This window comes from Micromys minutus, assembly GCF_963924665.1.
Source record: "Micromys minutus genome assembly, chromosome: X".
In the NCBI taxonomy this organism is placed as follows: domain Eukaryota; kingdom Metazoa; phylum Chordata; class Mammalia; order Rodentia; family Muridae; genus Micromys; species Micromys minutus.
Window position 1 is genome coordinate 86092422 of NC_137970.1, and position 21195 is coordinate 86113616.

General features: G+C 35.8%; 1 protein-coding gene across 6 annotated transcripts in view; it reads right to left on the bottom strand.

Moving 5' to 3' along the window:
* The window catches only part of LRCH2 (leucine rich repeats and calponin homology domain containing 2), a gene marked incomplete at both ends in the record, with an annotated part of 85893 nt that overhangs the window by 48739 nt on the left and 15959 nt on the right, over positions 1-21195 (bottom strand). For all 6 annotated transcript variants that reach the window (XM_080909926.1, XM_080909931.1, XM_080909930.1 and 3 more), the window contains 2 exons: positions 3738-3864; positions 6656-6800. In XM_080909926.1, the coding sequence (XP_080766052.1) occupies positions 3738-3864; positions 6656-6800 (272 nt within the window). The remainder of the gene's footprint in view (positions 1-3737; positions 3865-6655; positions 6801-21195) is intronic.

Sequence of the window (21195 nt, forward strand, 5' to 3'; positions counted from 1 at the left end):
CAAAGCAGAGTCTCTCAAGGTTATACAAATGCAACCCTGATTGAAAGGGCATTCATTGAAAGACCTTCAGGGGAAAATCATATGGAAATCTACAACTGTAAAAGCTTCTTTAAATAGAGATAGATAAACATAAATACACATGAATATATAAAAAGTTTAAAAATGGAGTCACCTAAATACCTGTGCAACAATGCCAATATTAGACAATATAGGTTATCAAATATAAAGCCCATGCCCAGCACGGGTGACTTCTTTTGAGAGAATTTGGTCAATGAGGCTCTGTAGAGCCCAAAATGTTAACTATTATACACTCTTGTTATTGCTATTGATTACCTTCCAAACACTGACAGTGAGACCCCCTTTTTTTTAAAGATACCACGTACTTGAGACATAGCACATAGAAAAATCAAGCTAGAACTCACCTTCAAGCTTCATTCCTACTGGATAACATTCATTTCTAAATGAGTACAGCCAGACAAGAAAAGTAAGCACCAATATCCAGATATGAATCCTGTGGCCTGGTGCCAGGCCCGTTGTTATAATAGTGGCATGAATAGGGTGAAGGTAAACAACGACTATCTGGTAGAATTTAACGTGTGATTCACAAGATAAAACCCATACCTGGCACCATTATCAGACCAATAACTTGTGGCTAGGCAGGTCAGAGGCCCTAGGATAAAACCTACTACTGCTATCCTGTGACTAGTAGTTCATAAACAATGTTGATGAAGAATGTATATGGCTATTTTGTAACACTGTTTATGAACTACTGGGTATTAATGTAATTCTGCATAATAATATCATTTTTGTGGTGTGCAACAAATGATAGAGAACTTATTACTAGGAACTACAAATGCCAACTGTTATTAGTTTACATTTTGTTGTAGAAAGAAACATTAAAACATTTAAATGTATACAGTTGTTTACTTATACAGGAAAGGTTTAAAGTTTAAAGTACCATTCATATAATCAATATTAAAGTTTTCCAAACTGTTACTGTGTATAAAATACCTTAAATATTTATAAGCCAATGTAATAAATTAAGAGAAACCATACTTCTGGCACAATAAAATCATGGAACTAAATCAGGGGTATACATTTCATGTAGAATGTTGTTGTTGAAATATATCCACACCATCTGTTAAACTTGAGAAATTTTTAGCATCTCATTTTTCCATTCTTTATGCAATATATTCTGTGTTATTCTTACACCAAGAAAAAAGACGGAAATGAATTTATATTAATGTTTAACATAGAGTTAGCTAATTGTGTTTCCTTGTATTTTATTTAGTTAGATTCCTGAAGTTTTCATTTCTATTACATTCAAACTTCCTTAATTGAGAAATTTTATTAATTGGTTATTTTAAAAATGTGGCCAACCATGCTTCAGTGTGAGGCCACTCATCCAAGAATGTACAGGCAGCACAAACTGAACTTGATGGGCTTTGAACACTGTAAAAAGGAAAACAAAAAGTTGAGTGTATAGGGAAACTTGGTGGATCTGGAAGGGAAGGATGTGGGTGTGAAAAATAGTGAATGTGAGCTGGAGAGATGGCACAATGGTTAGGAACACTGACTGCACTTCCAGAGGTCCTGAGTTCAATTCCCAGCAACCACATGGTGGCTCACAATCATCTGTAATAGGATCTGATGCCCTCTTCTGGTGTGTCTGAAGACAGTGACAGAGTGCTCTTCTATAAGCCTCCTCATCGGCTCCATAAAACCTTATGAGGGAAAAAGATATAGTATTTCCTTAAGAACTCTTAGCTTAACAGAACAGAACACCAGTGGTTCACGATATAAGACAAAGAATCTACAAAAGGGACTTCATAAGATCGCAAAGCTTCTGTAAGACAAAGGACACTGTCAAAAGGACAAAAAAAGAAGCCAACAGATTGGGGAAAGATCTTTACCAATCCTATATCTGATAGAGGGCTCATACTTAATATGTACAAAAAACTCTAGATGATAGACTCTAAGGAACCAAATAACCCTATTTAAATGGGATGCAGAGCTAAACAAAGAATTCTCAACTGAGGAATATCGAATGGCTGAGAAACACCTAAAGAAATGCTCAACATCCCCAGTCATTAGGAAAATGCAAATCAAAACAACCCTGAGATTCCACCTCACACCAGTCAAAATGGCTAAGATCAAAAACTCAGATGACAGCAGATATTGGTGAGGATCTGAAGAAAGGGGAACACTCCTCCACTGTTGCTGGGGTTGTAAGCTGGTACAACCACTCTGAAAATCAGTCTGGCAGTTCCTCAGAAAATTGGACATAGTACTGCCTGAGGACCCAGTCTATACCACTCCTTGGCATGTACCCAAAAGATGCTCCAACATATAACAAGGACACATGCTCTACTATGTTCATAGCACCCCTATTTATAATAGCTAGAAGCTGGAAAGAACCCAGATGTCCTTCAACAGAGGAATGGATAGAGAACATGGGGAACATTTACACATTTACTCAGCTATTAAAAACAATGACTTTATGAAAGTCTTAGGCAAATGTATGGAACTAGAAAATATCATCCTGAGTGAGGTAACCCAGTCACAAAAGGACACACATGGTATGCACTCACTGATAACTGGATATTAACCTAAAAGCTTGAAATACCCAAGATACAACTCACAAATCATATGAAGCTCAAGAAGAAGGATTAGCAAAGTGTGGATGCTTCATTAGAAAGAGGAACAAAATACTCAGGAGAGAAGATACAGAGACAAAGTGTGGAGCAGAGACTGACAGAACGGCCATCCAGAGACTGCCCCAATTGGGCATCCATCCCATATACAAACAACAAACTGGACACTATTGTGGATGCCAAGAAGTGCATGCTGACAGAAGCCTGATATAGCTGTCTCCTGAGAGACTCTGCTAGATCATGACAAATACAGAGGCTTGCAGCCAACTATTGAACTGAGAATGGGATACCCAATGAAGGAGTTAGAGAAAGGACTGAAGAAGCTAAGGGGTTAGCAACCCATAGAAACAACAACAATATCAACAAATCAGACACCCCAGAATTCCCAGGGACTAAACCACCAGCCAAAGAGTACATATGGAGGGACCCATGGCTCCAGCAACTTATTTAGCAGAGGATGGCATTGTCTGGCATCAATGGGAGGAAAGGCTCATGGTTCTGTGAAGATTTGATACCCCAATGTAGGAGAATGACAGGGCAAGGAGTAGGTGGGTGGGTGGAACACTCTCATAGAAGCAGGGGAGGGAGGATGAGATAGGAGGATTCCAGAGGGAAAATGGGAAACGGGATAACATTTGAAATGTTAGTAAAAACAAAATTCAATAAAAAAGAACTTCACTGTTCACAATGTGAATGAACAAGTAGTGATTCATTTGAAATATATGTCTAAAAACATGTAACCGAGCCCCTAAAGTCTCTAATACTGAAGAATCACTAAGCTTCTCTTACTGTTATTGTTGGCTGGGAACTAAAATCAGACCTAAATAAATGTAGCTAAGATAACAACTGAATTTAGGTGTATACCAATTTTTGTCCTTTTTTAAAAATCATAGTGAAATTCCGCAAAGGAATATATACAATTCCAAAAGAAAAGGTATATATTATATGTGATGTGCATATATATATATGTATATATATATATATATATATATATGTGTGTGTGTGTGTGTGTGTGTGTGTGTATATATATATCATATATAATATATATACATAATATATATTTTAATATAATATTTAACTCACCAACTCCATCAAGTCTTTTAATTTTCCAATTTCTTCTGGAATGGATACGAGTTTATTATTGCTGACAACCAAAACTTTAAGGGGAAGGTCAAATAAGTATTTTGGCAATGTTGATAGAAGATTTCGACTGAAAATAAAAGAAAGTGTCATTGTGAAAAATGTGTCTGATTCTCAATGTAATCTAACAAAATACAAATGCAATTTAATAGTAAATCCTAAGCTTTCAGTGACATATATTGAGTGTTTCCTTTAATACAAACACATGAAAATTCTTTCATGCTCTGTCTAGTGTGCACCTAAACTCAACAAATTAGGGAATATTAGCTTCAAGATACAAAAATGGAAACTGAACACAGAAGCACACTAACGAACTTGCCTAGTTATAGCAAGGATTCAAACAGAAGGTAGGGAATGCCAGAACCTTCTTCTGGAGCATAATTTTCAGCATACTCAATGCCTCTATAACCCTAACCACAGAAAGGCTCTACAGAAAATTTGCTTGAAATAAAGAAAGAAGTTCTCTTTTAAATGATTGGTAACTTGGAAAGTGGAGAGATGGGCCAACAGTTAGGAATGTGGACTATTCTTGAAGTATACCCAAATCTGGGTTCCAGCGCCTGCTGGGGGCAATTCACCATATTCTGTAACTCCAGTTCCAGGGAATCTGACACCATCTTCTGCCCTTCACAGGCACTGTGCTCACACACACACACACACACACACACACACACATTGAAAAATAAATCTTTAAAATATACTAGTAGTTTTCATATAGTTATAGTGGAACAGCCTAATAAAACTATTATATCTGGGGCTGGAGAGATGGTTCAGAGGCTAGAGCACTGACTGCTCTTCCAGAGGTCGAGTTCAATTCCCAGCAACCACATGGTGGCTCACAGCCATTCATTATGAGATCTGGTGCCCTCTTCTGACCTGCAGGCATACATGCAGGCAGAACACTAAGTACATCTTGTTTTACGTGTACTTTATGCTCATTGTAACTACTAAGATTTTAATGCACACTATCAAATTTTAAAAAAATCAAGTACTGACAAAAATGTATTCATATACTTTTATGAAAAAAATGCTTAAAATCTACACATTTACCTTTGTTTCTTTAAAAAATAAAGTTGCTCAATTTATAAAAAAAAGGAAAAAAACTATTATATCAGCTTATCATAAATGAAAATTTTCTCAAGAGTACATTTAAATACAATAACAACTAACTCTTGGGGGGGGTGTCTAGACAGGATTTCTCTGTATTGCTTTATCTGTCCTGGAACTTACTCTGTAGTTTGCCATGTCCCTAGCATCACATCATATCACAAAGATCTGGCTTCCTCTGCCTCCTGAGTGCTTGGAATGTGCTGCCACCATCATCCAGCTAACAGCACTTTATTATACTGACAAAAGCTCCATGCTATTAAAGCAGGAATGAGGAGAAAGAGAAGGCCCTACCTACACCTTACCTCTGCAGAGTATATATAGAAATACTAAACGGGCTTTAAAATAGTGGTAGTTTGTGTGCCTGCATGCATGCGTGTGTGCGTCTGTCTGTCTGTCTGTCTGTCTGTCTCTGTCTGTAACAAAAGGGAAGTATAATGTTCTTTACTTAGTAATCCTGGAAAGACTTTGGAACTGTGTAATGTCCTTGGTCCAGCTCATAATCCTTCATACACTGTGACATGTTGGGTAAGAAAACCGAATATTGATTGACTTTAACAGTAATTGCAGTGAATGTCATTGTCTCACACACACACACACACACACACACACACACACACACACACACACAAAACTACTGTATGAATATATAGCTTTCTGTAAATATCAAGTGTTTTATTGTGTAATATAGGAATAATACAAGACATATCAGCATGATATTGGAGGATTAAATGAACTAATATGAGTCAAATACTTGAAATATTGCCTGGGACACGGTATATACATATGAAGCATGAAGTCACAGAATTTTCACTCAGTGGGAAAATGCTTGCCTAGCATCCACAACACCTGGGGTGGATCCCCATCACTGAAGGATAAAACATGTCAATCATAAAGGTGCTCTGTCATCTCATTTTCCAACCACACAATCCCCATCTACCTATTCTTGAATTGGTAACATCACAAGAAATATAACTTTACCTAAAAAGTTTCTCACTACACTGTAACTAGAGTGCTATATAAGTCAATTCAGATGACTGAACAACAAATTTTAAAAATATTCATATTCTAAAGCCTTTCTCTCAAAGTGAGACTTAATTACAAACACACATGCTAGCAAAAGAATTAGCAAGGGACATTTTTGAAAATGCAGTTCCCATAGCAGGTCTAACAGGTCAGACTCTTTTAACAAGATCCCCAGAGAATTCCTGTGTGTGAACCTTTGAGAAACATTGCCTTAAAGAACAACACTAAACGCCTACAAAATAATATAAGCATAAACAAAAATGATAACATAATATTCCAAAATTTGTTTTATATAATTATTAAATAATTGTTATACATAAATAAATTATATTTACATAATATATATTTTAGTATGTCATATATAATGTTACTATATATTATATAATATTTTACTATAGAATAATATATTTTGTACTATAGGTAATATGATATGTAATTATATTGTTAATTATATTCTTAGTTAAATATAATAAAATGCATCATATTTATTTTATTGTTATTTTTCTTGTTGTTGTTGATGATATAAGTATTTTCCCTGCATGCATGTATGCACATCATGTGTATTTTTAGTGCCTGACGAAGTCATTGTATTCTCTGAAACTGGACTTAAAGATGGTTATAAGCCAACATAAAGTTTCTGGGAATTACACCCTGGTCCTCTGAAACAAGGCTATTCCATTACTTAACTGCTGAGCACCTACAAGATTTATTTTTAAAAGTTTGCTTACCTAATATTAAGGTATGTTAACATCTGCAAATTCTTAATGGCTTCAGGAATGGTTTTGATGCAGTTATGATATAGGTTTAATGTTTCAAGTGGTGCGAATAACCACACATCTGATGGAATTTCTGTAAAACGATTTCTGGAAAGATCTGAAAAGTAAAAACATTGTTTGAGTAACAAGTAAACACCTAGACATATAATAACAATAAGAAAGCCTCTCTAACCATCCCCTGAGTCCTCATTACTTTCAGTCTCTCTCCTCCTCCTTCATGACCAAATTTATACTAATTTACTATATAACAATATTTACTATGGATTTTACAGTGTACACCTAGGTTTCTATTCATTCTCACATTCTACAATATCATGAACAACCTCTGCATCATTAACTTCTCCATCTGCCTGGAAACATATTCATTCCTTGGCCTAGAAGAATACCTTTCTGAATGTCTACTAATCTCAACCACTCTCCATTTCTTTGACTCTATTTCTTCTACCTGAGTAATGAATGTTGGTTTTCTTGGGGACTCTCAAATGAAGCAGTCTTGCCTTTTTAAGATGAGAATTTTCCTGGAAGAATTAAGCCTGCTCCATGATCAAATTGCATTTATATACTGATAAATTACAAATTAAGAATGTCTTAATAGCCTGGGGTTTTGTTGTTGTTGTTGTTGTTGTTGTTGTTGTGCTGTGTTTTTAAAGATGAGGTCTTGTCACAGAAATCTGTCTGACCTGGGCCTCACTATGGAGTTCACCCTATCCTAGAACTTATAACCATCTTCATATTTCCCCCTGGATTATAGGTATGGACCATCAGGTTTGATTTGAAATAACTGTGTTTTCATGTTGAGGATTCCCTTTTGATATCTCCCAAGCACCTTTAATTCTCCAACTGCAAAAATCTAAAGCGAAGATGGTTTTCTATAAACGCCTAATACTTTACTCTCTGACACTGTCACCAACACCATTTCGGTAAATAATTCATTCAAGAACACTCATCCTCATACTTTATTCCTTCTTGCCCTAAATTTCAATAAGCATATCCATATGTTTTTAATCGAGTTTTTACAAAAATAAAATTATAGTAGTACCACATAATCATTATTCTTTTATTAGATTTTATTTGTTAGATAAAAATTTAAATAAAATCAGGACAATACAAAATGAACTTAAAAATTTAACCCAACAATTTTGTTTCTTCTAATCAAAAACTCTATAACAGCACCAATCTATTCTATAACCTTGGCTACCAAAGAAACAAGCAAAAATCCCATGAAATACAAATTTCAAATATCTAAATGATTATCAAGTTAATTACCTTATCATGAAAATATCATTGTTTGCACTAGTTTATTATACTGAATTGGCCTAAAATACATGAGTCATTAGAAAAAAATACCTTCATCAGGGAGAAAATGTACAGTCCAGCCTAGCCTAGCATCTGTTCTGTCCTCAGGAGGAAAACAATTTCCTATCAGTGCTTTCCAAAACCCTCACTAAAAGGGAAAAAACTATTTATTTATTAATGGAGCCAATTCCTTCTTCATAACATTAATATGTATGCATTACTACATATGGACACTGAAATTTTAGGCACAGAAATAGAGCTGACTGCCATTCCTATCTAATGTAAAATTTTATGATTGGCTAAAAAGCCTTGAACAATCATTTTGAAACCATATAATATAAAAATTAATTTAGATTAACCTCACTGTAAGATTTAAAGTAAAATAAAGTGACAAGAACTTCAAATCTCTAAAGAAGGAAATCAAGGAATGGAAAGATCTCCCATGCTCATGGATTGGAAAGATCAATATTGTAAAAATGGCCACCTTACCAAAAGCAATCTACATATTCAATGCAATCCCCATCAAATTCCAACTCAATTCTTCATTGAGTTGGAAAGAGCTATGTGCAATTGCATCTGTAACAATAAAAGACCTTGAATAAAGAAATTCATCCTCAACAACAAGAAAACATCTGAGGGAATCACCATCCCTGACCTCAAGCTATATTACAAGGCAATTTTGTTAAAAATTGCATGCTACTGGTACAGAGATAGGTATGTGGATCAATGGAATAGAATAGAAGATCCAGAAATGAGTCCTCACATATATGATCACTTGATTTTTAACAAAGGAGCTGTATACACTCAATGGAAAAAGGACAGCCTATTCAACAAATGGTGCTGGTCCAACTGGCACTCAGCATGGAGAAAAAAATGAAAATAGACCTTTTCTTATCTCCTTGTACAAAGCTCAAGTGCAAGTGGATCAAAGATCTCAACATTAAACCAGGTACACTGAAACTATTAGAAGAGAACATAGGGAAAACCTTAAAACGCATAGGAACAGGAGAAAATTTCCTGAACAGAACACCAGTGGCTTGTGCTCTAAGGTCAAATATTAACAAATGGGACTTAATGAGATCTCAAAGTTTCTGTAAGGCTAAGGACACTGTCAAAAAAACAAAATGGCAGCCAACAGAGTGGAAAAAGATCTTTGCCAACCCCACATCAGATAGAGGCCTAATATCCAAGGTATACAATGAACTCCAGAAGCTAGACACCAGAGAATCAAACCATCCTATTAAAAAATGGGGTACAGAGCTAAACAAAACGTTCTCAATTGAGGAATACCGAATGGCTGAGATGCATCTAAGGAAGTGCTTGGCATCCTTAGCCATCAGGGAAATACAAATCAAAACATTCCTGAGATTCTACCTCACACCAGTCAGAATGGCTAAGATCCAAAACACAGATGACAACAGATGCTAGCTAGGTTGTGGGGAAAGAGGAACACTTCTCCACTGTTGGTGGGGTTGTAAACTGGCACAACCACTCTGGAAATCAGTCTGGCGATTCCTCAGAAAATTGGACATAGTACTACCTGAAGACCCAGCTATTCCACTTCTGGGCATATACCCCAGAGACACCTTAGTACACAACAAAGATACATGCACCACAATGTTCATAGCAGCTCTATTTATAATTGCCAGAAGCTGGAAAGAACGCAGATGTCCTTCAGTAGATGAATGGATACAAAAATTGTGGTTCATTTACACAATGGAGTACTACTCAGCTATCAGAAACAATGACTTTATGAAATTCTTAAGAAAATGGATGGATCTAGAGAATATCATCCGGAGTGAGATAACCCAGTCACAAAAGAACAGATATAATATGCAGTCACTGATAATTGGATACTAACCCCAGAAAGCTCTGAACACCCCAGAAACAACTGACAGACTGTGTGAAGCTCAAGAAGAAAAAAAAGAAAAGAAAATGAAAGACCATTATGCTTAATCTTTACACACCAAGAAAACTTTGACTAATTCCAGGTTACATCTTGTTTTACATGTACTTTATGCTGATTGTAACTAGTAAGATCTTAATGCACACTATCAAACCTTTAAAATACCAAGTACTTACAAAAATGTATTCGTATACTTTTAGGCAAAAATGCTTAAAATCTGTACATTTATCTTTGTTTTTTAAAATAAAGTTGTTCAATTAAAAATAAAATAATATAATATAAAGTGATAGAAAAGATATTTTTAAAAATTTATTTATGTATGAGTACACTGTAGCTTTCTTCAGACACTCCAGAAGAGGGCGCTGGATCCCATTACAGATGGTTGTGAGCCACCATGTGGTTGCTGAGATGGGAATTGAAGTCAAGATCTCAGAAAGAGTCAGTGCTTTTAACCACTGAGCCATCTCTCCAGCTCCTCACCATAAATAACTTACTGAAATTATAGAATTATTACAAACCAAAATGTGAACACAGAATCCCAAAGTGGGAAGCAAAAGGGGAAAACTGAAATAATTTTTCTTCTACATTTATACTTGTCCCTCTTATTCTTGTAACTTCACAATCTTTGGAATCAAAGTTATTCTTTATAATTAATTTGAAATTCTAATGATAGATTTATGTCTGCTACAGTCTTCTTTCTAAACAGCATCTTATATGAATTATTAATAAATATTTCAATGATCACATAGAGAGGTGATGGTATGTTTAAATAAGGTAGAAAAACAGTAGATAAGAGAAAATGGATGAACTTTGAAATGTATTTAGCATTGGCACAAAACAGGGAAGGGGGGAGCTATGAGGAATAAGTTAGAATTAAGAAACAAAGACTGCCAGAGGATTCTAGCCTGGCATTTGTTTGATGCTACCAAATAAAGGATTGGAACTGGTACCAGATTTCTGGTGCTGTGCTGTTATAGGTGACATTTTTTTTCTTTTTGAAGAAAATATGTACTTTACTTTGCCAGATAATTATCAATCTCAAGTATAATGTATCATATGGATAAACAAAATTAGAAATAATTTAAATAATATTAACGCAACAAGCCACAGAAATGAAAAATGTCATTTAACCTCTGAATCCTAAGAGAGCAAGGATGGTCATCAGCTGGGTTGTGGCACATGCACATAATTCCAGGTAAATCTCTCTCTATCATGCTATCCTAGTCTACAGAGCAAGTTTTAGGACAACCAGGACTAGACAGAGAAACTTTTCTCAAAAAATAAAAAAAAATGAATGAATAAATAAATGAATGGAGAAATAAATGAATAAATAAACACCAAAAAGAAGAGAATACTGGACAAACATTCTTATGAGAAAGATCTTAGATGTAACAAGGACAAGAATTATTAATAAAATGATTTTGTTAAGATAATTTAAATGATATAACACATTATTTTATTTTCTATATCTAAGTAACATTTTACATAATGTATTTTGCTTGTGTTCTTTCAAAAGATGATAAACTACAAAGTAATAGATAAGCCTCTCTGTATTTAAATTACATTTATATTCATGAATTATGATTTGAATGAATTCCTATTTACTAAAAAACGGTTAAATTACAGGATTATTCTAGCTGAATGGAATTATAACAAAGCATAACAGTGTCAAAATTAAAATCCCACCGATGGCATAGTTCCTAATTAAGAAAATGTAGTTCTAGGGTGTTTCCTATTGGAAATTATTATAAACATCCTTTCTAAGCACTGGGTGAGAAAATAACACTGCCAAAACAATATGAAACCAGTAAAGAAACACAGAAGTAACATAAAATAATTTAGGTCTTAATTTTGTGGACGATTTCACACTTAATCATATTCATCTTTACCCTAAAGAGTAGTGGTCGACTTACAGAGATATAATACATAAAACTAAACTGATTTAAAATTTTTATCTTGTGATGTATACCTAATAAAAGAGCTTTCCAACAATAAAAACTATTTAGTCACCATTTATACTCAGGAAACTGGAATAACACAATAATGCACATATGATTTTCAAGAAATATCCATGAAGTTGTTGTTTCAATATAGCTCTGGTAAAAAATGAATACTTAAACAGAAGAATAATTTTTCACCAAGACCAGGAATATAAACTGTTAATACACTCCTTGTTGGGATTCATTTCAAAACCGTTTCAAAACGTATCTCCTCAGGGAGCAGTAAGGACTTGGGAAAAGACAATTATGAAGATGTTCATCTTTTCATGATTAAAACTCATCTTTCTAGTATGGACTGAATAGTGGCCTTCACACCTAATATGGTCTAATTACTAGAACCTGCATTACCTTAGAAAGTAAGTATTTTGCAAATATAATGAAGAATCTTGCCATATTGACAAACCTTGGATCATCTAGGTAAGCCCTATACCTGATTACATGTGTCTTTGTAAAAGAAAAAAAAAAAGCAGACAAAGCAGAGACCAATTGTAGACATTTGAGACCAGCCTAAACTACATAGTGACACTACTTCTCACAGAAATGGAAAAGTGGGAAACCAGAAGAAAAACAGAGAGATACGTGGAGGGGAAAGGCACATAAAAAAAGAAGTCAACATTGGAGTAATGTATGCAGATAGCTTCAGAAGCCACTTGAAGTTACAACACAAGACATGGAATTTCTCCTCCAGCCTCCTAGAAGGTCTTGCTAAAATCTTGATTTTCATCTCATAAAACTCACTTTAGAATTTTGATCTCCATAACTAAAGAAGACTCGGGTTCTACTACTGTGAGCCACTAAGTTTATGATAATTCTTATAGAAACCACAGGAAACCAACAGATCTCACACTAGTCATTTAATATAATTATTGGGTAAACGCCTTTAAAAATTTTAATAGCTATGTACTGTGTATTTGGCAGCACATATAACAAAAAAAAAACATAGCTATGCATTTTATCTTGTGCCTCAAGGTGACAGTTCATTAAATTAATATCCTTAGGCATAATCACATTATAACAACTACACAATTTTTCCTTTGTCTCATTTCTAAACATAAATCATATCAACCATTACTGGCTGTAAGTCAGCAGCAGATTGTAGTTTACTGTTTCCTGCCTTCCTACAAGACACCCTTTACAAAACGCTGACAGCCTTTTAGAGATGCTAATCGAGCCTCTGAAAGAATCTAATCGAAATGGTGTTCTGTATCACTCTTAGCTTGAAAGACAAGGAAAATTGAGGAAAGGAGGAGGAAGTCAGATGGAATGGAAGTCTGTTAGCCTTCTTAGAAGCTGCAACCATAAGCATCACAGATGGGTCCATCTGCTGCCCAATGTTATGCCTGGCCCAGCAGCGGCAGTTTTGCCAAAGTACAAAATAAGATTTTCAGAAATCGTCCCAATATCATGCTAATTATGCTACTTATAGTCTGATATTTTTAGTGGAAATGTAAAAATTGTCAAACTGTAAACTAAGAGAAATGAGTAATCATAGTACCTTATTAATATATGAAGCCCAGATCATGTTTCTCTCTAGGAATTATGTAAATTGTTGGAACATATATTCGTCCTTATCAGATACCATCATATCATCATAGATTTTCAGCTCTTAAGGTTTAGAGACAAACCCAAATAACACATTGACATGAGACAGGCAGAAAGGTAGGTGGAAGAAAGAAAGAAGGAAAGAATTTTCTGCTTAAAGGAATACAGATTAATGTATCAATTATTTGAAGTCAGAATTCAAAATTCATATCAGTAGGACTGAGCCACACACACACCATACATTACATCAGAATCCATGCACTCGCCATAGATTATCTCTAATCCTTATGCTAATTTTATTCAGTAGCTACCATTCCTTATTATACATATGAAGCAAAGACAGATTGAATGACATGTCCAATACAGGAGGGAAAAAAAGAACCTGACAGCACAAGGCTCCTGAACTCAAATTGACTTCAAAGCCCAAGCTCTCTGTAATTTTCCTCTTCTCCACTAATAGGACCTCCTGTCTCACATTGCAAATATTCTGATTCCAACCATAAACCAGGGTCAGAGAAACAATAACTCTCCTAAACAGATACACACCAAAGACTGATTCCTGTAACAGGAATCCGAACACAAATATTAGTTAAGTCCCAAATTCAGGCCCATAAATTAATCAACAATATTATAAAGCCCTCAGCTGTTCCTAATTTTATCAATACACAATTGTTTGCTCTGAGATAAGATAAAGCTTTTGTTAGCCCCTTAAAATGAATGGGCCCTTATTAGTGTTTCAATATTTTTAATTAATTCATTAAATAAGGATTAAAGAAAACCAAGTAAACCACATAGTTTGAAGGTTATAGTACAATAGACAAAAACCACTGAGTTTATTGAAGGGACTACAAAGTGTCTGAAATTTGAAGCTACTTGTAAAAGTACATGTTAGCTTAAAGCTGTGGATAGATGCTAGAATAAGGCATGAGATTCCCGCATGGAAAAATCGAAGACTTTAGAACACACGGCCAATAACATGGAATAAACAGAATATTCATCTTTGTTTGACTCACTCTTAAAATCCTACTGAGCCAATGTTGGTGTGTGCATTCTGGTCCATCTTATAAGAGGAATGTGACTGGAGAATACCCACACCATCTATAGCAGTGAGCATATCTGCCCTGTGTCTTAAGGAATATATCCTTATTTGACAGGACAATGTGGCTGTTCATTGCCCTAGAGACACAACAGAATTCTTCTTCAAAGGATGTAGCCAATCTGACCTTTGCCACTGAGGGAAACAGTCATGCTCATCAGGCTGCCGACCATACAAACATCCTTGAAAAGAGAGACTGGCACACAAAGCACTTAGTGCCTCATGTGGAAGATGTATAGAAACATAAAAGCCCAATGAGAACTGTCTCCAGTCTCTTTCCACATCCAGCAAGACTTATAAGTTGCAGCTTATAAACTGGTAATGTAGGTCAAGCGCAGAATGGTTGTCTAGCAGGCATGAACTTCGGGGTTTCCATCCCCGGTATCCAAGGGGGAAAATGGTCACAAGCTTAACTACAGTTATGCAAATAAATATCTAGATGCTTTAAGTATCAAATACTCTTAGCCACTTAAGATTCTGATAATCATCTTCCAAAACTTATTTCCCTATTTTCCAATAAAATTAGCACCTTTTAATTGACTCACTGTCATTCCTTTAATCGAGTACATTAAACATTAACTAGGGGTGAAGAATTAAGCATTAATGTAAGCTCAGACTCCAATTTGTTTCCAACTCTAGTATCAAATGATATCAGATTAGCTAACATTAGTAAACTTTCAATGACTGAAGAAATACAAAAGAAGTGCCTTCAGTTATTTCACCTAAAAGTGTTACTTCTCTAAAGGTCTTCAGACTCAACCATGTGCAATCATTCTCAGGGCGTGTTTCTTGAACTTGTACTTTAAATATCACAGAAGCTCTTCAAACTAAAATGGAACTGTAAACTACTTAAAAGAAAACACTAGACTATGTTAGAACACACTTCTGGTTTTATAAGAGACTCCCAACGTCGTTTAATCCATTATTATTAGTTTGCTGAAAATGAGTAGATATTCTCTAACAACCCCAAATCTCTCAAAGATGTAAACAAGAGAAATAAAAGACAATTCAGCAAATTGTGCCTTACCAATAAAAAATAAGGTTCATATAGATACAAACAAAAATAATAGAAGTTAGACCATTATGTTTGTTTGTATACATGGACTATATATAACAAAATTATGCTATTAGAGAATACATAAAAATGAACAAGTTGTTTTATTTTCTAACTTGAAAATTAAAAATACATTTTACATCGTTTCAGAAGCTGACAATTACTCAATTCAAATTGCATTAAATAAATCCGGTTAATATGCTCTCACATTTTAATACTTCCTTATTTATTTTTCATCCAAAAGAAGGCTCAGAACTAGAAACAAAATCCAATGAAAAAACAGGAGGCAGCACCGCTGTCTATGGATGTAAGAATGGAAAACGCCAACCTATTAGAGATTCTGATGCGGGAACCTAATGGGAAATGACAACCCCATAGCTCTGGCGTCTGTGTTTCAACACATGCCATCTCCAAAAACAGGTGATTTCTTCATTCAGTATTCTCAAGAAGAGTGTCGAGCAGCCATTTGAGAGGACATAACTGTTTATATGGTCTAAGCCTTGATGAAACAGAAGGATGCATGAGTCAGAGAATGGGAGGATATTTTCATTACTTACATTACAAATGTTTATCCCCTTTCCTGGTTTCCCCTCTGGAATCCCCTTATCCCATCCCCTCTCCCCCTGCCTCTATGAGAGTGTCCCCCACCCACTCCCTCCTATCTCTATACCCTGGCATTCCCAAACACTGAGGCATTGAGCCTTTACAGGGCCAAGGAACTCTCCTCTATTTGATGCCTGGTAAGGTCATCCTCTGCTTCATATGTTGCTGGAACCATGGATCCCTCCATGCGTACTCTTTGGTTGATGGTTTAGCCCCTGGGAGCTCTGGTGGATTGGGTTGGTTGATATTGTTGTTCTTCCTGTGGGGTTTCAAACCCCTTCAGCGTCTTCAGTCCTTTCTCTAACTCCTCCACTGGAGACCCCATTCTCAATCTGATGGCTGGTTGAGAGAATAGGATTCTGTATTTCTCAGGCTCTTGGCAGAGCCTCTCAGAGATCTTCTAATCTATTCTGTGATTAAATAAAAATGTGAACCATAGTATAGTGGAGGGAATGGAGTAACTCCTAGATATTTGAAAAAAAAAATGAAGAAAAATTCCTTTAAAGTCAACATGTAGTAAAATCAATATGAAGCATCTAGATTTCAGTGGCCAACAAGAAACAGAGATGGAAGGCTTATGCTACCACAGGCACGTTGAAAAGCAAGGGTGCCAACAAAGGCAGATGCCGCAAGAAGAAACCACAGCTGCTAACCAGAGTAGCAGATTACATCTGTGCTCTATGAGAAAAAGACTGTGAGTCATGAATCAGTTAAGTCACATGGAAGGGCAAGACTTTATTAAAAGTGGGGAGATGGGCTACAGGCAGAGCTGTCTCTAAGAATTTCAGCAACATTCTTCAGTTTCACAAAGAATTAATACCTAATGAATGAGAGTAATGGCATCAACATCAAAGTGATTATTAAGAAGGGCACTACCCTTCAAGCCATCCATATAAATTGTAGACTGTGAATTTGGCATTTTGAACAAGTGTTGTGTTATTTATGAAGTGACTGTTGACTTAATTTTTTATTTTTAAAAACAAACCATAGAACTTTATCACAAACTTCTAAAGTAAAACATAAAAAAAGAAGATGAACATGAAAAACACTGTGGAATTTTAGAATGGGGGGGAGATTTTTAAAGTATCACATGAAGAAATAAATCACTAATAAATGGTTTTCTGGCTTCGACCCATCTGAAGAAAAGTATGAGTCTATTAAGAAACAATAATCAATGTACACTAATAAAAATAGCACCACAACCCCATTGGTTATATCACGAATTTTTAAAAAGTATCAATAATCAGCATTCATATAACATATTGAAACAAATTTTTAAAGAATTTAAACTGAGGTACCAGAAATCATAAGTTATTACATAAAAACCAAGTTCCAGGTATGGGATGCCTTCCTTAAGAGTTGTTGAACAAAGAAACCCCAAAAGTTGCTATTTCTCCTAAAAAAACAACACAGACTGTTCCAATTGCTCTTTGATAACTTACCAGAACTATATGATAAGACCCTGTTACTGAAGATACTATACAGTGTTTCTGCAGAACATAGAGAAATTAGGCTAGATATGAGCTGGAACTTCCCTCCTTGTGAGTTAGATTTCACAGCACTGGAAGATTCTGTGTAGGCTGCTGTAGGAGGAAAATTCACTAATGGTCTTAGTCGCCTGAAAGCCCTACAAGCCACAATACCAACATGTCACGCAAAATATAATCATTTGTACAATGACAACAGTTTGTTTTTGGGTGGCCAATTGCTTTCTGTTTGGATTTGAGGACAAATCCACAAGAGGGAGATCCGTACCTGGTACTGTAAACCTGTTCAAAAGCCCATAGAGGACAAATGTCATAGGCTCTAGAGGGGAACTTTCTATTGTGGTTTAGCTGAATGGACACTGTGTGAAGGTGCCATGGGAATAGCTATGCTGGTATCATTAGATTAGTGCTACTCTCAATATTGGTCAGAAAATCTTGTATTTTCAGTGGTCAACGGTTAATGCAGAGATTCATAAATAGTGTATTGAGAATAAATGGTGGGATGATAACTCAGACACTTTTGGCAAGAAAGAAAAGATTTCATACTCTCTCGGATGGGAACTTCCCTTTTGTTTCTCATTTAGCAAAAGCCCTAGCACTAGTTTTGCCCAAGCTTTCAATGAATTGATTAACTACCGGGGACATTGGGTTAATGTTCTTAGAAGGAATCTTTCACCCCCTTACATGGACTCTGGAAGACTATGTATGCCATTCTAGAGTCTCCAAGAATCTAGGGCCTGGGTGTTCTCTTGTAGTATAACTGGGCCTTTATTCAACCTGGATGCCAAGGAAGTCTGGCCTGAAAATGGTTCTCTCAATCACAGTGTCCTCTTCCAAATCCATCTTTACTACCGCTTGGATTGAAATTGGTCTTGTGCTCTCTTATTCATAACTTCTAACTTGCTCACTTATGTTAGTAAGTGCCCTAAATGCAAGCATTCCACCTTCCTTCTCCTCAATTCATCTCCTTTCCCCTTCAACTCCTACTGACCCCTTTTCTCACTATGACTATGTTGACCCCTCGCTAAAGACCATTCCACTCTCCTAGATCCATACCCAATCTGGCCACTGCTTTCAGGCTACTAGTTTTGGAACCATCTTGCTGCTCTAAGAAGTGCCTGGAGGCAAAGGTGTTGTTCACACCTGTGTGTCTTTGTGTTCTTTCCCAAAGAGAAAGAAAATTAAGTGTCAAGTTCTACAATTCCTTCACAAGTTACAAAAGAATTTGAGCTCTTAATATCTTATGCTATAACGAAGATGAATGATAGAATATATTATATCATGCATATATATGTCTATATATATGTATATGTATGTATGTATGTATATATATATATATATATATATATATATATATATATATATATATATTATGTACAACCTGTGTCACTGCGAAAGAGTAATATCACATTTGGGCTGAAGCATCAGAATATGCTAAAAATGTAAGTGTCAGAGAGCTAGGCCACTGTGTCATTAGACACTCTGCAATTGAAAAGTGTGATCTGACATGGAACAACTAGCCCACTTCCCCAAATAATGCTAAAGGGGACTATTATGCCACCTTGCCTGATAGAAGACAGAATTCATCCTGATCAGTTAATAATGAACAAATTAGTAAAGTTCTGCATCAGCCAAATGAAAAGCTAGCCCTTTCTCTTACCATATACTTCAGAAACTATTCAAAAGCACCCGGCCTTCATCCACTTTCCAGAAGGGATACTAATCCTGGTGATGCACTCCATCCCTCAGCCAGCATGGGGTATTAGAAATATATTAGATGATACTAGAAAGGTCTGCACAGAATGAAATCTTAGACAGACTTTTGGGGATTTATCAATCATCAAGCACATGTGAGAGAAGGCAAAAGTTTAAGTCTCTAAGATCCAAGATAAAAAAACAAGCCTGTCAAACCCATGCTATTAGTAGGGGTGTTTGAGGGGTGTCCCTTAGTTTCTGTTTTAAGTATAGTCAGTCTGGCCATTGTGGTAAAATTGGCCTCCCCAAAAAGAGGCTCCCACCTAGTCTATCTAAATCAACTTGTAAACAGGTCAGAAGCAGGAAGAACACACATACACATACACACACACACACACACACACACACACACACACACGAGAGGAGGATGTCAAACTTTCCAAAGTCTGACCTAAGGCTCAAGGGGCCTGATGTTTCTACAATGAAGGATCTTCTAGGCTTCGGGCAACAGACTGAAAAAAAGTCAGGGTCAAAACAGATCCTATCTTAGATTACCAAATTGCCTAAGCCCAGTGTAGTGTTCACTATCCAAATAAGGGTATAATTTTCTTTTAGATGCAGACCTTGTATTTTCAAGCTATGTCATTCTGGTTTCTATCTTGATAGTTGAAGTCAATGGCATTTTTCAACCAGTGGCTACTCCTCTATTGTCCTGTTTTGGGTTTTGTTCTGGTTTTGGCTTTGGTTGTTTGGTTTTTTGTTTGTTTGTTTATTTATTTATTTATTTAGCTCAGTACTTTAGCCTTGACTTCCTAATATGACCCTCTTGACAAATTCTTTTATAAGGAAGAAATGTTATATACAAACTGGGAACTAAACTACATATGCACCCTATTTAAACTCAAACATGGTTCCCTAAACAATGAAAGTTCACCAGGACCATCCATCGTTTCTGCTCTCCAATATCTCCCATTTCATAACTAGTCAGTCATTCCTCTCCACTTGGAACACATCAAACTCAGGCAGAGTCTCACATATTCCTTCTATTTTCGTGACCTTTAAAGATCTATTCTATTCCCTATACAAGTTTTGAAGCCTTGAAAACACTCCGTAACACATTTATACAAATTCCTAAATGTTATTTTCTTTAGCCCCAACTGAATTTCCATATAAAATTCCCCTTATCCCTGTCTTAAGGCTATATGGTTCTTAAGATAAATTTAAGCTCTTAGGGTTATTGATGAGTTTTCTGTTCCCCTACATACTATCGTCTACCCACACACTCTCCTCAATAGTATTATTCATAATACTCAATCAACATCTCACTATTTTACATATTAACAATGTTTTATTCAACAGCCCACTGCCACCTGTATCTCAAAAATGTTTTCCTTTCACTTAGACTAAACCTGACAGCCATTATTATCAACAACTCACGTGTTATTTCTTCTCCGTGGATTCTAAAACACCCTAAACTTGTTTGGGCAAGCTCTTGCTTAAGATCTTTCTTCTTTTCTTATGTTAATATCTAGGATATATTAGGATCACTTATCCGTATCTAATATAAGGATAACCAATTAGTTTGGAGTCTTTCCCACCAAACAACACTCTATGGCACCATCTCCCTCCTAAATTTTCTAGACAAAAGGGGCTGCAGATGAACCTCAGCTGAGGCAAAACTCAGTCAGTAATATGTTACTTAGTTAATTCAAAAGGGTAAAAGCTGATAGGAGCGGGCAAGTTATCTGGATGATTGAAAACAGACTTGACAGGACAGCACTGGTTACACTCCAGATGCCCTGCTCATGCTGCT